Source organism: Lagopus muta, chromosome 2 (genome assembly GCF_023343835.1).
Source record: "Lagopus muta isolate bLagMut1 chromosome 2, bLagMut1 primary, whole genome shotgun sequence".
Taxonomy (NCBI): domain Eukaryota; kingdom Metazoa; phylum Chordata; class Aves; order Galliformes; family Phasianidae; genus Lagopus; species Lagopus muta.
In genome coordinates this window covers 3,267,139-3,287,479 of record NC_064434.1, presented here as the reverse complement: position 1 = coordinate 3,287,479, position 20,341 = coordinate 3,267,139, and the positions used below count along the sequence as shown (strand labels likewise).

At 41.7% G+C, this 20,341-nt stretch overlaps 1 protein-coding gene across 1 annotated transcript in view; it reads left to right on the top strand.

The window, feature by feature from the left end:
• Window positions 1-20,341, top strand: part of PKHD1 (PKHD1 ciliary IPT domain containing fibrocystin/polyductin) — a 246,991-nt gene that overhangs the window by 90,992 nt on the left and 135,658 nt on the right. The window contains exons 37-41 of the mRNA XM_048935320.1: window positions 8,036-8,243; window positions 9,302-9,459; window positions 11,014-11,208; window positions 12,196-12,321; window positions 15,039-15,172. Coding sequence (XP_048791277.1) covers window positions 8,036-8,243; window positions 9,302-9,459; window positions 11,014-11,208; window positions 12,196-12,321; window positions 15,039-15,172 — 821 coding nt within the window. The remainder of the gene's footprint in view (window positions 1-8,035; window positions 8,244-9,301; window positions 9,460-11,013; window positions 11,209-12,195; window positions 12,322-15,038; window positions 15,173-20,341) is intronic.

Here is a 20,341-nt window from a genome sequence, read left to right as displayed (position 1 = left end):
GCAGCTCAGTAGAAAATAAGACCAAAAGAAGTGTATTCTTTTGCTGGCTTCACATTGCTCACATCAAACAGAAATACGTTGTTCTGGCTCCAATTTAGCACCAGTCTGGCCCGTGGTATAGAACAAATTGTTGAGCATGTCAGCCTCTTTCATATCACACGTGTATATGAAAGAAACTGACGTGCTCAGCAATGTATGTGATATATATATACATCTACACATACACGTATGTTATCGCAGATCAAAATCGTTAAACAAGCAGGCTTTCAAATTCAGAGCTGTCGTGGTGAAGACAGGGCTGAGTGCATTTTAATTCCTGTTCTCCTTCAGACGGGGAAGTTTGGGGGATGCTCTGCAGCTATGGTTGAGTTCAGATTGTTTGGTAAGCGCTGTCAGCTTCTTACTTTGATATGTTAATATGACTCAGGGTTTCCCACAATCCCCTGGCGAGCAGCAGTCCTTTGCTCCGGTGGTTGTAGCAGACTGGGAAATTTCAGTGTTGCCTTTGGCTTTAGCCAACTCCCCTGCCAGTCAGATCGTGCCACCCATAAACTGCCTGTCAATCACACGTCAGGCTTACAGGGGGGTTCGGTCAGCCGGGGCAACTCCACTTTTTGACAATGTAATTATGGCCCTCGTATCCGCAGTAGGGGCCTGAGCGGAGCTGGGAGACTTTTATTGATTGTTCAGAAGGGAAATTTATCATTGTCTCCAGCTCTGTTCACACTTTATTCCCTCAGAAGTGCTCCTGACAAGCTTTGGGAGAGAAGTTCGCCGTGGTGGCCTTGGCTGTTCTTGCACCTTTGTCCTTTCCAGGGAAACTGGGTTGCAGGCAGCAGCTGTGCTGAGCATTGGCAGGGATGGGGTGGGGATGCAGCATAGGTGTGGATGTCAACTCTTTGAAAGGGGAGATAACAGCAGGACAAGGGGAAATGGTTTGAAGTTGATAGAGGGAAGATTGAGGTTGGATGTCTGGGGGAAGTCCTTTCCTATGAGAGTGGTGAGGTGCTGGAACAGCTGCCCAGAGAGGCTGTGGATGCCCCGTCCATCCCTGGAGGTGTTCAAGGCCAGGTTGGATGGGGCCCTGGGCAGCCTGGGCTGCTATGAAATGTGGAGGTTGACGGCCCTGCACATGGCAGGGGGTTTAAGATTCATGATCCTTGAGGTCCCTTCCAACCCGGGCCATTCTGTGATTCTGTGATGTTGCATCAGTGGCTGAGGACATCTAACGTTTGCGATAGCCCAATTTCCTGTTTCCAACACTCTCATTGCCATGGGAGGCAAAAATGTTAAAGGTGTTTCCTATTCTGTTCCATTTCTTATCCCATGAGGTCATTATTGCGCTGTGTGAAGCAGACTGTGCCTCATCCCAAAGAGTAGCATTCTTGCTATTTACCTAAAACCTTATCAGTACCAAGATTGTGATGATACGGGGCATGAATATATGAGCCTGTTCTCTGCGTGTTGCCTAACAACACATTCCTCCCCAACTAGATGGAAGATGCTACGCTTTGGATTTAATAATATGCTGCATACACTTTGTTTAAAGCCTTAAGCCATCCCATGGCAGGGATTGGAACTGTGTGGGCTTTAAGGTCCCTTCCAACCCAACCATTATGTGATTCTATGACACTATGATTTCAGTCCCTTAAAGTCATCGGAAAGTCCTGCTGCAAAGATGCAAGTGGATGCTGCTGGTAGAAGATGGTAGTAGGTAATTCTTCACTTCTTAAATCTCGGGCTCCTTAAAACCAAAGAAATCTTAAGCATTTCCAGAATTATTTCAGACAAAAATTGTTTTTAATCAGTTGAGCTGATTATTCACTTTAATCACATTTAATCAATAATAAAACACAAAGCATCTGTGAGCTGTGCACTGTTCACCAGAGCCTGTTCATCCCTCAGGAAAGCAATCATTTAATCAAATGGTTCTTGTTTTTCCTCCATTAAATACGGGTGTATCTGTGTTGAGTTTAAAAGATCATAGACAACATGGGAGAATTTGTTCAAATCCTCTTTCCCTTTCTGTGGTCACTTCCATGGGTTAGTTTTCCTCAGATGTTAGTTATTTTGTGTGGTTGCAGGAGGCTTTCTGCTTTCCAAAATAGCATTTTTCCTTTCAAGACGTTGATTCGCACATGATGCATTAAAGCAGATGGCTCCTGAACAGAAGGCTAAAGCTGCCTTGGATCCCCTGTGTTCACTGGGGGTAGGAGACTTCACTTAGGCACTTCCCATGGAGTAACTAATTTACAATGACTTCTGCCTTCACTTTCTTATTCATAAATGTAAGTTGACCGTTAGATTTTAAAGACCCAGTAGACGGGGGCTGGGGGGAAAAACAACAGATTGTGTAAAACTGAGTTCAGAGAGAGATGCTGTGTCTTTCATAGCTTGCCTTTCATTCTAGCAGAAACACATCTCTCTTCAATTTAAACTTGAACCACACGCTCCATCTTTTAGTGCTAATCTTAAAGAAGAAGACAATGTGGGGATATGTGAAGGGGACTGAGAAATGGGCAGTGAGTATAACTTGTGTATAACTTGTGTTTCTTGCCAGAAGAAAGGGGAAGCTGTAGATTAGTGCAAATGTGGAATCTTTCTATGCCATGAAATAGTTGCATTTTTAAGACCTTTGAATGTAATGTTGAAACATTCCCTCCAAATCTGCCTCTCAGTATTCAGCTGGAAGGAAGAAGAACTAACAACACACATTCAAAATCCTGCAGGCATTGGCATTCAGCAGGACGAGGTCATTTTCAAGGGTATTTCCTACAGAAGAAAATCAGAATGCTATGCAGGACTCTGTGGATATGAAAGGAGATCTCTCTCTTCCAGAGCACAGATGATCCTTGCCTTTCAAAGCTGCATAGCAGGAAGTAAAACACGATCCTCTAACTGCAAAACAGAGTGAAACAGCTCTCCTTCTTCACTTCTAGATTCTGTTCACTTTACGTCCGTTGCCTGGACTAGTCACTGCTAGGGATCAGGCAAGTGGAATGTTTCTAAAGAAAATCTTCATCGAGGCCAGAATAGGCTTCTTATATTGAAATGGGCTTTGTAGGGAGGTGATTGATGCCCCATGGCTGTCAGTGTGCAAGAGGCACTGGGACATTGCCCTCAGTAACATGCTTTAACTTTTGGGTAGCCCTGAAGTTGGGCTCGATGGTCTTTGTACATCCCTTCCAACTGAGTGATTCTATCCTGTGCTGTTCTGTTCTACTCCATTCCATCCTGTTCCACTCCATCTACCCTATCTTACCTGTCCTGTGATTCATGACATGATTTCATCACTCCACATCCCTAACTTAAAGATAGGTCCAACTTAAAGATAAAGTCCATAGGGAACTGTAGCAACACAGACCAAGGAGGCTTTCTGAAAAATATGTCCTATTCTTTTTAATGTAAGGAAGGTTTTATGTTATTTTTATGGCTTTAATTTTTATTAACTGTGAAGCAGCAACAACAGAAAGTCTCTTTTCTGGATCTCAAAATAATTTTTAAAAATCTGTTTCCTGAAGCAACTGTTCCCAATGGCTGCACTGCCATTTATTGCTTTGACATTTGGAAATTTCAGGAATGGCCAGGCTAAGTTTGAAAGGGCAGTTCAATTTGGATAAGGAAAAGTTTTTTAATATGAGGTTATGACAGTGGAGATGAAGCTGGATTCCTTAGGCAGTTTGACACCTGAAATGCTGCAGTAAATTGTCTTTTACTGCCAAAGACTGTACTGTGGGTTTTGTTTTTTCTTTTTTTTTTGCCTTTTTTTTTTTTGGCTATAATTTATTGAATTATATTTTTACCTTCATCTCCTGCAACATTCCTTTTTTTGAGGAAAATGTGAACTGCCTGTTCCTTTTCACTTTATTCGTGGAAATGGAAAGATCTTATTCTCATTTACACTACAGATCTTCACTGTAGCTGCAAGAGATTGACAGACTGTCAGCACTATGACTTGTATAGTCATGGTAAGTAGATTGCATGTCTGAGCCCTGCAATTCTTGTAAATTCCTTTTGTGGTATCACAAGACCTCATTAGCTCAACTTTAAAGCACCAGTAAACTGTCCAGAGGTGTAAAGAGCTCTCTAGTTTGTCACCACTACAAACTGTTTGTTTGTAACTAAGTTGATTGATTTGTGGTAGATGGAAGTGAAGATGAGATCCCGACCTGTGTCATTGTAGGAGGAGGGCTCAGAACCTGCAGTCCCATGCAGTATGAGCAGGAAAAAATGATTGTTTGAAACATTTTAACTGCTTCTGGGAGAAATGCCATTGGTCTCATGGCAGGCTTAGGGATGGAGCCAGTCCTCATTTAAACTAATTTAAATAGTCTGTTTTCTACCAGTACCCCAATGCAGGATCCAGCTTTGCCTGAATCTGGCTGGACCTCATATTGGTTGCTCTCAGGCTTGGTTAGGAGATTGGTTCCCTAGAATTAGGAGGTTTGCTCCTTGCATACCTAAAGTTGGGTGACAATGCCTGCTATAGGAAGTCTTGTTTCCTGGGCAGGAGCATCTGTTTTCCAATAAATCACCAGGCAGTGAGATCTAAGGTTTATAAATATCTACAGGGAGGTGAGAGGCAAATGGATGAGGCCAGGCTCTTGGGGTGTAGTGATAGGGCAAGGAGCAATGGCCTAAAACTTGAGCACAGGAGGTTCCGTACAAACAAGAAGAGCTTCTTTGCAATAAGGATGATGGAGCACTGGAACAGACTGCCCAGAGAGGTGGTGGAGTCTTCTGTGGAGACATTCCAGACCCATCTGGACTCCCAGCTGTGTGATCTACTGTAGGCAACTGCTTTAGCAGGGGGCTTGGACTCGATGACCTCTTCAGTTCCCTTCCAACTCCTGTGATTCTGTGTGAGATGCCTTCTGGTTGCCAGTGGCGTAAAGAACATGAGTGTGTTGTCTGTGGATGCAAACTGCAAGAGAATAAATGAGATGCAGAAGAGCAACTGTGCTGAATGTACTCCTGTGCCTGTACTAGCACAGAGACACATTTACCTGTATTTGGAATTACTGGAGATGAAAGTTGCAGTGTTGCACTTTGGAATATGGAAGATAGAGAAGGAGGCTGAAGGAACATAATAATAAGTAAAAAAAAAAAAAAAAAGAAGAAGAAAAAATTTTGAATACATTTAATACTCTTCCTTTGGGAGAAGAAGACTTGGAAAAAATCTCCTTAGGGATTTTTAATTCTGAGCCTGGGAATGGAAAAGCCTGAAGGAGACCTTTTCCATTGGAGTTCGTTTTGAATGCAGAACAGTGATTTGCACCAGCAGTATTTTTATAATGGTTGCTGTAGTATGTGTGTGACAGATGTATGCAATGGGAAGCAATTGTGTGTCTGGCCACAGATGCACACAGATGCACACAAATGCACACTAACACGTGAACATGAGCAAAATGTCCAGAGCTAGAGAAAAAAATAGTCTGCTGCTCAACATGCAGATGGCTGCTGTCAGTTGTTGGTTTTTATGCAGGCCCTAAAAATTCACGAGGTTCACTCAATAAAAGAAGGTAAATGAATAACAATGATGGGACTGCTGCTAGTAAAAAGATGCATGTCAGCTGATAGCAAGAGCATTTCTCTGCACCAGCTATGCTTGCTCAAAAGGGCAATGTACAAAGTGCTGCTCTTTGTGCAGAGGGGAAAAAATGTGCTACCTGTTGTTTCTTAGAAACTTGTATTCTCTGTATAGCGGCATAAATAGAGGGAGCTGATGAAAAAGGGATCCTCCAACAGTGTACAGCTCACCTTGAATTGATGACTACTATACTGACTCCTCTTGCATCTGCCTAAGGAGCCACTAGAACTTTATGAAGGGTGGGATATGCACCTACCTGTATTTTCTCTGATATTCTCCTCTTATCTCGGGTGGTGATGGCATATAAGCACGAGTTTATTTTAAAAAATACACTGAAGCTATTTCAGTGTGATTGACTGGCAGGCCTCTTCTATGGAACATCCTCATCCAGCAGTGCTTACAATCCCAGGATATTTGGTGGAAGGGAGATGAGTGCTTTCCTCAAGATCATCAGAAGGGGTCATCAAGGAGGCACCTTTCAAAGCATCACAACTGTTTGACCAGACAGTGATCAGTAGCAAATAGAACAGCTGTTGTGCTGAAAGATGGCTATTTTTTCTCATTCGTCATCTTATTTGAGTTCACACATTCTCACCACTTTAAATGTCCTTTTTCATTGCTTTAAATATTCTACCTCTTCCCTTTGCATCAGTATCCTCCAAGTCTTTATACTGCATCAACACTGGACTGGAAGAAGGGATGTTTGGTAAATTTACTTAGCTGTAAGTGGAGAAATTCCAATTCTACTTTAAGAAAAAGGAAAAATAATCAACTAGAGATATCTCAGCTACGTTTAGATGTGTTTCATCTCGTTGACACACACAGCAGGTACTCAAAAATTCTTTAGGTTCACAGAGTATGAAGGCTTGATTCTATCTTCTCTCATTCTGCTGTGAATTCATGGACTTGGGGTGCTACCTGTTATTTCCACCTTCATTAAAGAAAGAGGAATTGGGACACTAGAGTGAAAGCAACCAGAACATGAAACAGGAAATGGAGAGAGAGAGAGAGAGAGAAGCTTGCTTAAAATAATTTGAAAATGATTTATTGGATGCAACCTCTACCCTTAGTGATTTCTGGTGTTATTACTTTTCTATAGTACAACCAGGGAGGACAGTAACTTGCTGAGGGCTAAAGGTAAATTATGATCTATTGCAAAGGAGGGAAGGAAAAATATACTAAAGGAGAGTGTGTGAGGCTCACGCTTTCTCACCTGATGGTGTTCAGTTGCTGGATCTCACTGGAACAATCTGCTCCAAAGCCCGCTAGGTAAGAGTTAAAGCAAACCTCATGAAACAAAGAAAGGAGGTTAAAATGTCCTGAAGTTTCATTGCTGGGTCTTGTTGTGCCCAAGTTTGGTAGAATGTCCAGTGAAGAGAAGGAGATTTGGGAATCTGTAGTTGTTACCTTTCTGTTGCCTTTCAAAGCTGACTTATGGCTGCTCATGCAAGGGGCTCTTCTTCACCCTGAAGTCCTACTGACTTGTGCACTCGTACTATGTGTCTGCTTTGCAGACTGCCTGTGGAGAAGGCTTTTCCCATGGAGGCCTGTGTGTGATCTCAGCTGGAAACAGATTGAGATACACTTCTAAGCAGTTGCAGAATCCTGTTCATCACATTATTTCATGCTGGGCCAATCAGATTGCCAATCTCCACCATAGCTACCAAGTGGAAAAAAAAGACAATCAGCACTCTTTTTTTTTGTTTGATTTTTTATTTTTATTTTGGTCAGCTGTTTGAAAGCAGGCTTGCTGCATGCCACACATATGAGCTGTGTGCTTCATTTTGCAGCCAACAGGTTGCACTGTATGACACAGTCAGATGGTTAAGGCAGGTTCTCAAGCAGTGAGCCCTTGCTTTGGGTTCTCCAGAGAGACAATGTGAAAATGACCTGGTGTTGCTAGCTGAGCCATCCTCAGTGAGTCTTGCAAGTTCTTAAAAGCAGAGGTAGTCATCTTTCACTATGCACTTCTGTGAATGCAAGTTATTTGTAGGCCCAGACTCATTGCATCTCATTTTGGATACCTGACAGAGGAATCTGATAATTTGAAATAGTTTTTGTCCCTGCAAAAAGTGCTTTCCTCTGTTGTTTGTAATAGAAGGAGCTTTAGAAGTGTTTCTTGCCTTCAGATGGGGGAATGAAACAACCTCAGCTCCCGCAACCTTTTGAGCAGACTCCTTCCTAACATGTTTTTCTACTGTTTAGGACTGATAAAGACAAAAAGATATGAAATGAAGATACTGTTTGGAAAATGCAACAATTCTGATTCAAAAGAATGTGCACATATCATGTTTTATAGCATTACTCCCATCTCTCTGACACGGAGTCAAAGAGAAGTGAATAATCCAAGTGAAGCAGTGTTTTCTAAGAAGGCAAATCCTTTTTCTGTTTTGTTTTTATATATCTGTATATATATTGAGTTTTCCTTTTTTTTTTTTTTTCCAGGCTGGGTGCCCAAAGTCACTTTCACATACTTGAAGTCATCAGCTCTTGCTAACGACTTACGATTAGTGCTCCAGAAACCTGTTGACTGGGAACCTGGTGATGAAATTGTGGTGGGAAGGACAGGTCTTGGAGATGCACAGCAGCAAGAAGAAGTGGCCATTATTGAGTCTATCAATAGCACTGAGCTCTACCTTAGGTCACCACTCAGGTATCTTTTCAAGGAGAAACAGGGTTTCAATAGCAAAAAGTGAAACCAGGAGAAAATATGGTCTAGGTGAGGATTTGCAGTTTCCTGTGGGACTTAGTAACTATATGTAAGTCCTTTTAACAGAAGTGGTCAGAGATATTTCAGTTCTTTGCTCACCTCAAAGCCAGCAGACATTAAATATTGAATGCATTCTCACTGGTGGCTCTAAGGGACATGATTTAGTGGGCAGTTTTGATGGTAGGTGAGTGGTTGGACTAGATGATCTTAGAGGTCTTTTCCAAGCTTAATTATTCTATGATTCTATGTTTAAATCCTGTATCATAACCATGGACCTTTGTATCAGAAAACACCAATGGTTAGTTCAGTCCAGTGGCCTTAGCACAGAATGGGCTAAGAATTTTCCTGAAAAGTTATTTTCTTGAGTAATTGCTTTTTTTTTTTTTTCCCCACAGAAAGAGTCTGATTTTGTTAAAAAAAAAAAATCCTTCCCTTCTCTACTGAATTGCTTAAGTTAATTAACAAAATACTCAAAGTGAATTACTTCAGTTTGGAAATACTGCTTCTTTGTTTCTACTGAACATTAGTTTAGCTCTTTATACTCTCTTCATTTTCTACACATGAAGGCTTTGGCCAAACTATACTTCTTGCATTGTAACTTGGAGTCCCAGTGTTGAAATATTTTCTCTATGTTGATGGCAGCCTAATTCCAGTACCCATAAATGCCAATGGTATCATTTCTGTGTAAAAATATTTGGGGCTTGAAGAAGAAAATACTGACAGTATGTTTTCAGAAGATGAAGGATATTCAAATGTTGAAATATTTTGGTGTATAAGTACCAAATGCAAAGAGAATTTGTGAACTTGTGAGACAAGATGAAAATAAATGTCAACCAAGGAAAAATATATTTAGCCCATATATGCAGATATAACAGATAGAGGTAATTCTTGATGTCAGCAGTGAGACAGGGGCTGAAGTTGGATTTGGATGGTTAGGGTCAACATAATTCTTGCCATCTGTCAGCTGCAGGTGCTTCTGTACTTTTGTTGTCTTTCCCTAGGTACTCCCACAACGTTGGAGAGGAAAGAGTGAATGGCCAGAGCCTGCCTTTGACTGCTGTGGTGGCACTGCTTAGCAGAAGGGTTGTTGTTCAAGGGAATGTCACGAAGGAGAGGATCTCCCACGTCAGAGAGTGTGCAGAAGCAGGTGACACAAGAGGTGAGGAGGTCTTGAGAGGTACTCAAGAGTAAAATTTCTTCTCTAAAATCACACTGTGGTATCACTGTGCGTTAGAAATGCTTCTTAATAGAGTAAAGCGGAGACATATCGGTGCCAGGAAAACAGTTTTATCTTTCCAAACATCATTTGACATTGAAGTATGAAGTCTTGGGAGTTGAAGTGCATTTCATTGTAACATCTCAGATGTACTGTTTTCGCATTATTGTTTCAAGCCATCTTGGGAAAGACCCTTTAGTTTTGCCTGAGCCTAAGGGTATAGCAAAGAAAGTATCTTCTGAAAGCATACTTCAGTGTACATAATATATTAAATTTTTAATTGTGTTTACTATTTAGAAACTTTTAGAAGAAAGAAAAACAAAGCACCCTGATGCTTATTGTACTCTGTAGTGTAAAAAATTATGATGTTATTTGGGGATCCTGAGGAAAAAAAAACAGGTGACAGCGTCTTGTAGCATTTAGTAGCAGTGGTGAAACAATAGGTATCTCAATTCTCCTTTGGTTTTATGTTTGTAAGGCACAGTGAAGTTTGACGGATGGCTTCCTGATTTACACCTGCAGGTGAGGAAATGCAGTCCGACACAGCGATTATAATTTAAGGAGAGTTAGGTTATCTGGCAACCCAGGTATAAGGCTCCCTTTAAAAATAAAATGCCTTGGGCACTCAGACTGTGACACAAGACTTCATTTGATATCCAGCAGCCAACTGCTTATATTACTCATGGATTTATGGTCCATTTTGTGTGGAACTCATAAATATAGTCTCTGAAATGTGCTAACTGTTTGAGGTTTTTATTTGCATTAAAGTATAGGAGGATTTCTCAGAGGAGTCACCAGAAGATGAGTGGGCAGTGTTTCTTGTGGTTAATTTACCGTCTTTAAAAGAAAAATGAGCATTGCTGAGTGTAAGCAGGACCGATTTACACATTCATAGCCTGAATCCCCCTGAACCAAAATATCCTGAGCACAGACCTGGGGAAAGGACACCTTTGAGGAATGTCAATTCCTTCCGCAGCCCTATCATCTCCTTTCCTTATCTTCTGTCTGTGGGTACGAACGTTTCCTCACATGTCTGTGGGGGCAGTTGGGAGGGAGAGGGTTTTAAAGAAATTTCAAAATGTTCTCATTTCAGCTCAGTTCAGTACAGCCGTGCCCAATCCCCTTTTCAGGAACCTCACCCAAGGTAAATCAATGTCAAATCCATCATCCCTGTGCGTAGGCCTATTTAAAATTGAACACAAGGAACTTTCCTAAGCATAAAACTAGCACAGCTTCCTGCTGGTTTTAATACACCTTCCTCTAAAAATGTCCAGACTCTGAGGTGAGAAACTGTGGAAGTACTTAGGGGAGTATCATGCAAGCTTGCCTGTGGCTGTTTGTGTTTGTGTTTGTGTGCATGTGTTTAAGATCGCTACAGGAAACAGGAATTCTTTGAGTCGGTGTGATGGGCCTCATGAGTTGCCTCAAAGGATTCTGCACGTCCCACTGTCATAGTAGATATGTAAAACTGATAGTTCCTACGGTGTTGTCTTCTAGGTGGCTCCAGGTGTCTGTACAAGCGAAGTGAGAGGCAGCTGGGGTCTCGGGACCTGGGAGCTGTTGTCATTGTGGAAGCCTTCCAGGGAGCAACGAGTCAGCTGCAAGTGGAGGGGGTCCAGTTCTACCACATGGGCCAAGCATTTTGGCAGCAACGCAGTGCCCTGACAGTTGCTGGCAATGCACAGATGGCAGGTGAGACAGCTGCTCTGGACATGAGCCCAAACAATCTCACAGATCCATCTTTCCAACTGGGAAAGATATTCTCAAAACCCTGCTTAGCCCTGGAGTCAGTTAACACCATAGGACTGTAAACGTGAGAAAAGTGTGAGAGGTTCACCTGTAGACTAAGACCAAGTAACACTTGATGGAGTCCTTTAAATTGTTTTGGTTCCTTTGTGGTTTTTGACAGCTCCTTTCTAAATAGTATTTCATTTTTATGGTACGTCTTCGAGTCGCTGTGCTGCTTCTAGTTCTGGAAATGAAAGCCATAATATACCATGAGTGAGTCCTGAGCTGACTCAGGGATGTTCCATAGCGTAAACCAATATTTAGTTATATCACCTGAAAGTTAAGGAACACTTATTTTGACTGGGTGATTGGTAAGCACAAAATTAATCTCTGTGGAAGTGGCAACGACGTCTCTGAAGACTGGTGGAGGTGGGAGCAAGTTAGATGGGCTCAAATGTTTGAAAGACTCTGGATTGGATCTTCCCCTCCAGTTAACTCACAGCTTTGTCTGCCCTATGCCAGCTTCATCATTTAATGATGATCTAGGCTTTTTTCAGAAGGCAGTTCTGGCCATGATCCTAAAGTACATTAAGGTGGTCATCATGCCTGGCTACACAAGGTGGATAAGATCCCCAGCCTTCTGCTACATTCTTCCTTTCATTCAGTCCCACTTCAATCCCCCAGTTACCTCGGCTCATAATGTAGCTCACTCACATGATGCTTTCATTTGGATCTTCTCCCCCCACATAACACAAGATGCCTCGAGTAACCTGTTTCTGTGCTTGGGGCCCCTCTCTTCTACTGCAGCTATTTCAGCAATGCCCACTTGTTGGCAAAGATGAGCAAATTTCAGCTTCAACTGGTCAGTCTCATGGAAGCAAAAATGATTAACTGCATAGCATCATAGGAGTAGGAGCTAATATTAAATTCTCCAACCTCTTTTCTTTCCAGACTCTTACATACGTGGTTGCTGTTTTTTGGACTCCTTTGGCCAAGGGCTCCATCTGACTGGGATCTCAAACCTTAGTGTAGACAGTAATGTCTTCTTTAACATTTCAGGACACGGGCTTCTACTGGGTAAGTGAAGCAGGAAAGTATCTATCCTACATGTAATAGCAGCGTTTGCTGATGATCATTTCCTTGAAAATGTCTTTGGAGGAAAGGATCCTTAACTGCACCCTCATGATTTTAATCACATCTTCCACATTTTCTCTTATTAGTGAATCTGGAGTAAATCTCTCAGTCTTCTTCCTCATGCAACTCCTAGCAACTATTTCTGTTTGGCCATATTCTCTATGTTTGTTCAGGTCAGTCTTCACTTGCTCTGTATCCTTTTATTTCACTGAATACAAATGGAAAGAAATTTCTTTTTAGGGAACTGGTGTATCTCTCTGTGGAAGAGCACCATTATGCAATATTTAAGACCCCAGTTCAGCGAGGCATTTAAGAGCATACTTACCTTTAACTCCAGTCATTTGACATCAAAGATAATGGAGTGAAAGCATATGTTAAAAGTTAAGCAGAGGATTTAGCACTTAAATAAATTGGAGCTTGGAGCAACAAAACTGTTAAACAACAAAATATTTCTCTGAACTAACTGTCAGGAGCCTGACTCGCAGCATCTTCCGCTGGGATCTCACGTTGCCTGAATCCCTAAAGATGCAGCATGAGTTTTGTTTTCTGTCAGGAACAGGATAAAAAATGATCAATTTCAGGAGAAAGAGAGGTTAAAAAAGAGCCTTCAGTCCTGATCCTGCAGTTCCACACACACAGAGAGTCCCTATGCTCGATCCCATATATAAATATAATAGGATGTGATAGATCACGATTTAAACAGAAGAGACCCATAAAAGAAGAGCAACTGTACACATCTTGCAGAAGAGGAGAGCTGGTGCAGAGAGATGTGGTCACTCATCACACACAGCGACTCTTGAGGCCGTGGGAAGCAGAATGAGATCTCCATCGTGCTGGGCTGCCATGGCTCCCTTGTGCTAGGACAGGACACACGTCTGACTGAAAGGACTCTGGGCTGAGCTGAACATTTCCTCTGAAGTTTCAGCCTGAATACACCTTATCCCCAAGATGTCTTTAATGGCTTCACTGCCAGCAGCTCCAGAGGCTCTGATGGATGAATTTATGTATCATTTTGTTGCCTGTGAAGGAATATTTATTATAGCTGGCTGTTTGCAGCTCCAGAATTGGACTCCCTCAGTGATTTCATCTAAAACCCTTATTTTCAGGGGTTTTGCAAGACAGTCATAAAAAGTTGCTCTGGGCTTAGAATTAATTGACATACCAGGGCTCAGCTTGGAAGCCCAAACCTTTTTTGCCACCTCACAAAACTGTATGGCTTTCAAAAGGACTGCTTTAGGACCCTGCTTAGTAGTAGCATTGTTTGTAGTAAGCACAACCTGAAAAGGAAATATTTCCAAAATGGATGTTGTTCAAAAATGAAGAAATGTTCAGAAGACTGAGAAAGACTGAAAACGATTACTCCCTTCCCACAGCCAAAATCCCTGATGTACTTCTGTTGTTTACATTTAGGGTAGTAATGACTGGGATAAACCAGAGCAGGTAAAGTGAATCATTTCAGTTCAACAGAACAAAACTAAATAGATGTTATTTGCTCCTGATGTGGGTCAAGTAGAAATGACTCACTTTTTATTCTGCTTCCAGACCAGAGAGACATGTGCTGATGTGTCATTACTGGAAGTTGACCTGTATGTAGGACTGTCCACTATTCCCCATTGGGTGGCACGTTTCTTTGTGGTGTAGTTCAGAAGGAAATGTGAATATTTTCCTTGCTGTGTCGGTACCGATGTGGTGCACGCTGTCACTGTGAGCTGTGTGATCACTGAGTGATCAACTTCTCCTTCTCATGTTTCACTTTTATGGGGTAGGGGACCTCCACTGATGTGTAGGGTAGCAGTGGTGCTTTTAGGGTCTGTTTAAATTTTTACTTATATACATATGGGGCAATGGATGGAGACACAGGAGAGATAACTTTTAATTTTAGCACTGCCAGAAGCATTGCCTGTGTGTCCACAAGTGGAATGACTTGGAACCTCTTTTTTTTTTTTTCCAAGCTGTAAAATATGATTTATCATACTCTTTTTATTCATTTTCTCCATAAACCTGGCTTAAAGCATGGCTGCAGTGATAATATATAAAACTTTATCATGTATTTTCTGCAGCTCAAATTGTGGAATTGTGATCTTCGTTGCATTTTGGTAGAATATGACATTATTTCTTTCCCTGACTGTATCTGTCTGATTAGAATGCAAGTTCTTTTTTATTTTTTTTTTAGTATTTATGATGTTGGACAAATCTTGGTGAGATCATTAATGGAGTCGATATCAGTGTTGGCAGTTGGACTAGATAATCTTTGAAGAACCCTTCCAACAGAACTATTCTATTTTATCTTGCTTGTGGCCTTCTGGCTTTTCTGAAGCAGACAGCCATCCCCTTGCCATTGCTGGCTTTAGCCATGGCAGTCTCTGAATGTGTCACAGCCATTTTTTGCCATGTGTTAAACACAGATGCGACCATGACTTACCCAGGGACAGTCACACAAAGCTGATTCTCAGGTGTACCATGCCAGCAAAGCAGGCAAGTTCTCTGATATGTACTGTAGAGGGTGTCTAGGTATATATATTTATTTTTCTCCATTTATTTATTATCGTAGAATGGTTGGGTTGGAAGGGACCCTAAGGATCATCAAGCTCCAACCTCCCTGCCACAGGCAGGGCTGCCAACCTCCACATCTAATACTACTATTTTATTTTATTTTTAAGGAAGTGGCCTGGAGAAGGGGAACAGAATCAGAAACAACGTAGTGATTGGCCTTTCTGCAATGGATGGTTTATCCAACATTGAGACTCTGTCACCAGCAGGGATCTACATCAGAGCTCCTGCCAACCACATTGAGGTAAGAGGTTCTGGTATAAAACATAGCATTTCTATTCAAAAATATCAGAAAAATATGGAACTTTTTACCTTACCTTCTCTTCAGCTCCCTGAGAGGAGGTTGTGGTGAGGTGGGGCTTGGCCTCTTCTCACAGGTGACAGCAATAGGACGAGAGGGGATGGCCTCAAGTTTGCCAGATGAGGGTCAGGTCAGATATTAGAAAAAAACTCCTCCCAGGAGGAGTGGTGATGCATTGGAAGAGGCTGCCCAGGGAGGTGATGGGGTCAGCATCCCTGGACGTGTATAGGGAGAGGGCAGGTGCAGTTCTAAGGGGCATGGCTAGCGGGCAACACTGGGGGTAGGTGGATGGTTGGACTGGATAATCTTTATGGTCTCTTCCAACCTTAATGATTCCATGATTCTGTGATCATGCACACAATATTTGCTTCTTGTCTGAGCCTTCAAAAGCCATGCTTGTGGTGGGATACTGAAATGAACATATTACAAACTCAAGAATATTCATGAACAGGTTTATGGTTATTGAAAATTATGATGCATTTGATTTGAGTGTTTCTTTGGTTGTTTTTTTTTTTGTTTTTTTTTTTTTTTCTAGGATACTTTTTAAAGTTTTGTTTTATTTTATTATAATTTATTTTACTCTGTGATTCCTAGAAAAAAATGGGAAAAAATGTTTAGGAATAGATCCTCTCATTTTTTTTTTCTACTACTGTCCATATAATGTCAATTTTAATGAACTGAAGATAAACATAGTAAAATTCAGCAATATCAAATGCAGCCTTGCCTTGTTTTAAAATGACAGCTTATGCAGAGCCTGAGATTTCCATTCCAGGGTGAGAAGAATGCTTTCCTTTTCCCGTGAAAATGACATTGATTTTAAAAGCAAGTAAATTTCATTGGTCTAAATAGTGACAAAACATTGAAATTTTAAGCAGCTTTCTAACAGCCTTCCCACCACAAAGCTGGGCTCTGTAAGTTTCCTTTCATTGGCTAATTCTGAGTTGCTTTCTTTTAATATATGCATTTATTTTTTGTCTTGTTTCATGGAACAAAAAAACAAAATTTTTTTTCAGTGATTTCAAACCATTTTTGCTTTTCAACTGTTTCAAGTCTGGAATTTCATTGAAACTGACCTTTCTTACCACAGCTTCAGTTGTGACAAATGCACATTTTCGTTAAAAAATATTTCTGACCTGTCCTGTTGCTAACCCACAGAAACTAAGCCAATTACTAAGCATCTGTGAAGACCCAATCGCCCCCTGGGCTTCTGTTCCAGGAGGAAAGGATTGCACCTAAATTTGAAGGTGAAAAAGACACCAACACATTTCCTACATGAGTCTGAAGCCAGTAGTACTTAGGAAGAAGGAGAGGACTTTCCTGCAATTCCCTCGAGGGTGCATTTATCATTTTTGAGACCATCAAATATGGTTAAAAAAAATACAACGAGGCAGAATCACGTGAATTTCAGCTCCACTAAGCACAGTGCTGTGTTATCACGCACTGACTTTCCCTGGAGCTGTCTGTTGGATTGCCAGTGGCTCAGCTTTTGCAAAGGATTGCTGCAATTATCTTTGTGGGTACGTGTGAACCGACTGTAGTTGAGTTTTCAGCGCATTTGCTGAGCTCTCTCCACTCATGTGTCTTCTGAGATGTGCCCAAAGCTGCATCTGTTGGTGTGCAGCCCAACATCAGGGTTCAGCCTGCTCTCCAAAGCTCTGCTACTCGGGGCAGAACAGCAGATGGCCCTTGTAGGGTTGCTGATATGCCTCAACGTCAGCAGTTCCTCAGACTGGGCTATCTGAGGCCGTGCAGCAGCAACAGAGTTGGCTCTGAGGCAAACAGAAAGAAATTGCCCAGCTTAAAATTATTATTAGGAGTGCTTACTGTTCTACAATATGTATAGCATTCAGTAGAAGACATGGGAGCATGTGGAGGATGTGAGGTCTCATTGAAGCCTTGCAGTATTTGAAGAGAGCTTACAAACAGGAAGGGAATGACTTTTTACACACTCTGATAGTGATAGGACAAGGGGGAATGACTTTAAACTAAAAGGGGAGATTTAGGTTAGGTGTTAGGATGAAATTGTTGAATCAGAGGGCGTTGCTGCCCTGGCACTGCTGCCCATGTTTCCACCATGGAGGTGCCCAAGGCCATGGATGGGCTGGTGGAGGCACCCAGCCCACAGCAGGGTTTGGAACTTCAAGAAGGATCCTTTCAAATAAATCCATTCTAGAATTCTTTGATTCTATGTGCATATTAAGAGAACCATTCACAGTTTTTCCAATCAAAGCCCCTTAGTCCAATGTATGGTATGATACTTATGAATGATAATAGTATGATAATGATCACTAAATCCAGAGAGTGCTGGTCCAGGATCATGTTGTACACAGTGAGGCACTTTTTATCTGCTCAGATGGCTCACCAACTACATATTGCTTTTTGGATAGCTGTAATTTTAACTAAACAGAGAGGTTCAAAGAATATAATGAGCAAAATTCATCTTCAAACTGCCATGATGTAGAATAGAAACTTGCCTTCTATATTTCAGCGTTAGGATTTGGTTGTTTTGCTGTTTTATTTTATTTTATTTTATTTTATTTTATTTTATTTTATTTTATTTTATTTTATTTCTTTCTCAGATTTTCATCTTTAAATTTCTGCTTTTAAAAGTACGGGCAAAGATTTCAGCTACAGTAGACAGAGAGCTCTAGGTGCAGACTGTGTTACAGCCTCTGTTTGTGATGGGTTAAGCTTTCTGCAGTGAGTGGAATAATATTTTAATATCTGCTCAGTTTACTCCGGAGCCTAAATTTGCATTGGTGACTGAAGAACAGAAATTTCCTTGAAAATCAGCAGTCTCCTAAATGGTGTTGAAATTGGGACACAGCAGTCACTCAAACCTGAGCCTACAAAGATGTTCGGAGACCCAATTCCCACAGGTTTCCATTTGGTTAAGCTCTTAAGTGCATTTGTGAATCAGGGTGTTAGATAAAACTTCGTACTCATGCAGCATAAACGCAGAATGGTTATGACAAGATGAGCAATTTTATTTTTAAATAAAATATGGAAGCGCTGGTTGTCACTTTTGAGTGATGTAAGACAGTTTCATTAGCAAGCTGGTTTCTTGCCTTTTAAATGATCAGCAAGAGGAACAGAAGATGCCCCTCTTTCATATTGGCTGCTTTGTCCCTGAAGAAAAATGGCAAAAAACAGCTTTTTATCTTCTCTTGGTTTTCTTGGGTCCAATGTTTTTGGACTTTTTGTAATAATTTTCTGTTCATAAACATTCAGTACCCTTAAATCTCAGCACCACTGTGCAGTGCTCAAGCAAAACCTGGGTGTAAGAGAGCAGCCTCCCTCTCCTTTCTTGCCATGACATTGAAGAGTCGGAAGCAGCTTACCAGCATGAGCAGGGCTGAGATCAACCTGTGCTTCTGTGTCAGAGTGGTGACCAGTGGCCATGCTGGTATGTGTGATTTATTGCCCAGTGTTGCCCAACCCCACGTTCCCTACCGTATCAAAGAGGTGGGGCTGTATCTGTTTGGCACTGATTGTTTCCCACCATTTTGTTCTTACTTTTCTGAAGCCTACAAATTGTGTATATGTTTAAGCAAGCCCATTGGGGATACTCCTTGCATCCAACCAGGCTCTTAAATTGGGGGGAGTGGTGCTGGGCATGTTCTCCGGAGCTTTTATGTCACTTTTAAGGTCAACAGTTTGAGCCCTGGTCATCTAAAAGAAATTCATGAAATATTTCCATTTGCAGGGCTGTACAGTTAAGAGACACTTTAAACGTCAGCCACTTATTTTACTGACTTGCAATTCATACCTCCAGGTATTTGGCATGCTCGGGGAGGTAATTTCTCTCTGGAATTTTGGTTGCATGGACATTCATAATATATTGACTTCCACAAAGAATTGATTTCCACACAAAATTCCCTCCTTGCCTAAAACCCCTGCCCTCCAGCCACTAGCTGGCTGAATAAATATGCAGTTTTTCCTTATGAATCATCTGCAGAAACGCACGATTGGGGTCGCAAGTAAAAGATCCTGGAAATAATGTGACTGGACTGCAGAAGCATTTTGTTAAAGGAAAAGGGACTCTGGCTGCACTTTGGGAAAAAGCAGCAGTTTTACCAGGGGATGGAGAGATGTGCTTTGGTTATTGATATCTCTTTGCTGCTTGGCAGATGTCAGAAATCACGACTGCGGGGGGCACCCTTGGAAGGGTCAGGAAAAAGTAATTGGAATATGGAGGCTCCCACCTCTGGGTCATCGGGTTTGGCTTTGATTTGGGCCATCAGGGACCAAAAAGCCATTAATATTTTAGCACTGTCCAGTGACCTCTGAAGTCAGTGAGTGTCAGCTCTTCTTGCAAGAAGTTGCGAGAAAGCTCATCTTAGACTCCCCTTAGAGAACTAATTACCTCCAGAGAGCAATTAATGTTATCTAAGGGTGGGCAGGATGACCTGCCCTCCAGACATGCCTATGCCTTACTTAGTTCCTGGAAAGGAAACATACATCTACCAGCCTGGACCTTCAGCATCAAATTTGAGCAACACATTTGAGACAGTTGAGAAGGATCATGCCCAGATGTACACATGAATGTGTTTCTGTATGGGCACCACCCAAAAACAGCTCAGTTTGGGTACTGTCCAAAATGAAGCAGACAAGAGCAGGTTTCTGCCCTGGAGTAGAAAGACTCCTAACTCCCCATGTCTCCCCCTGCAAAACTGACTTGCCACAGACTCTGCAAGTCAGAAGCTCCTAATCATAAGGCCAGGAAGGCCTTACGTTCTCTTCTTTTTTCATGTTTCGCAATGAACATAACTCCATAATTTCTTCATTAAGTGATATTAAGAATAATTTATAACACAGCTGAGAAGGTGAGGGACAGTGTATCCTTGTCTCTGCTTGGAGCAGAAATAGGAGTCCAGAGTGCCCCTACACAACAGGGGTGGCCAGATTTGCGGCTGGAAAAAGGGAGTGTGAGTAATGGTCAAGACCCTGGAATGGACAGCTGTACAAAACTGATCCAGCCAACCACCTATATTAGAACCTGTGCCACCAAAAGGAGCAGAGAAGGTGTTAGTAATGGAAGATTACTCACTGAAAGCCCTGAAGCACTCATCTGCCATCCAGACAATCTTCCCAGACAGGTTTGTTGCCTGC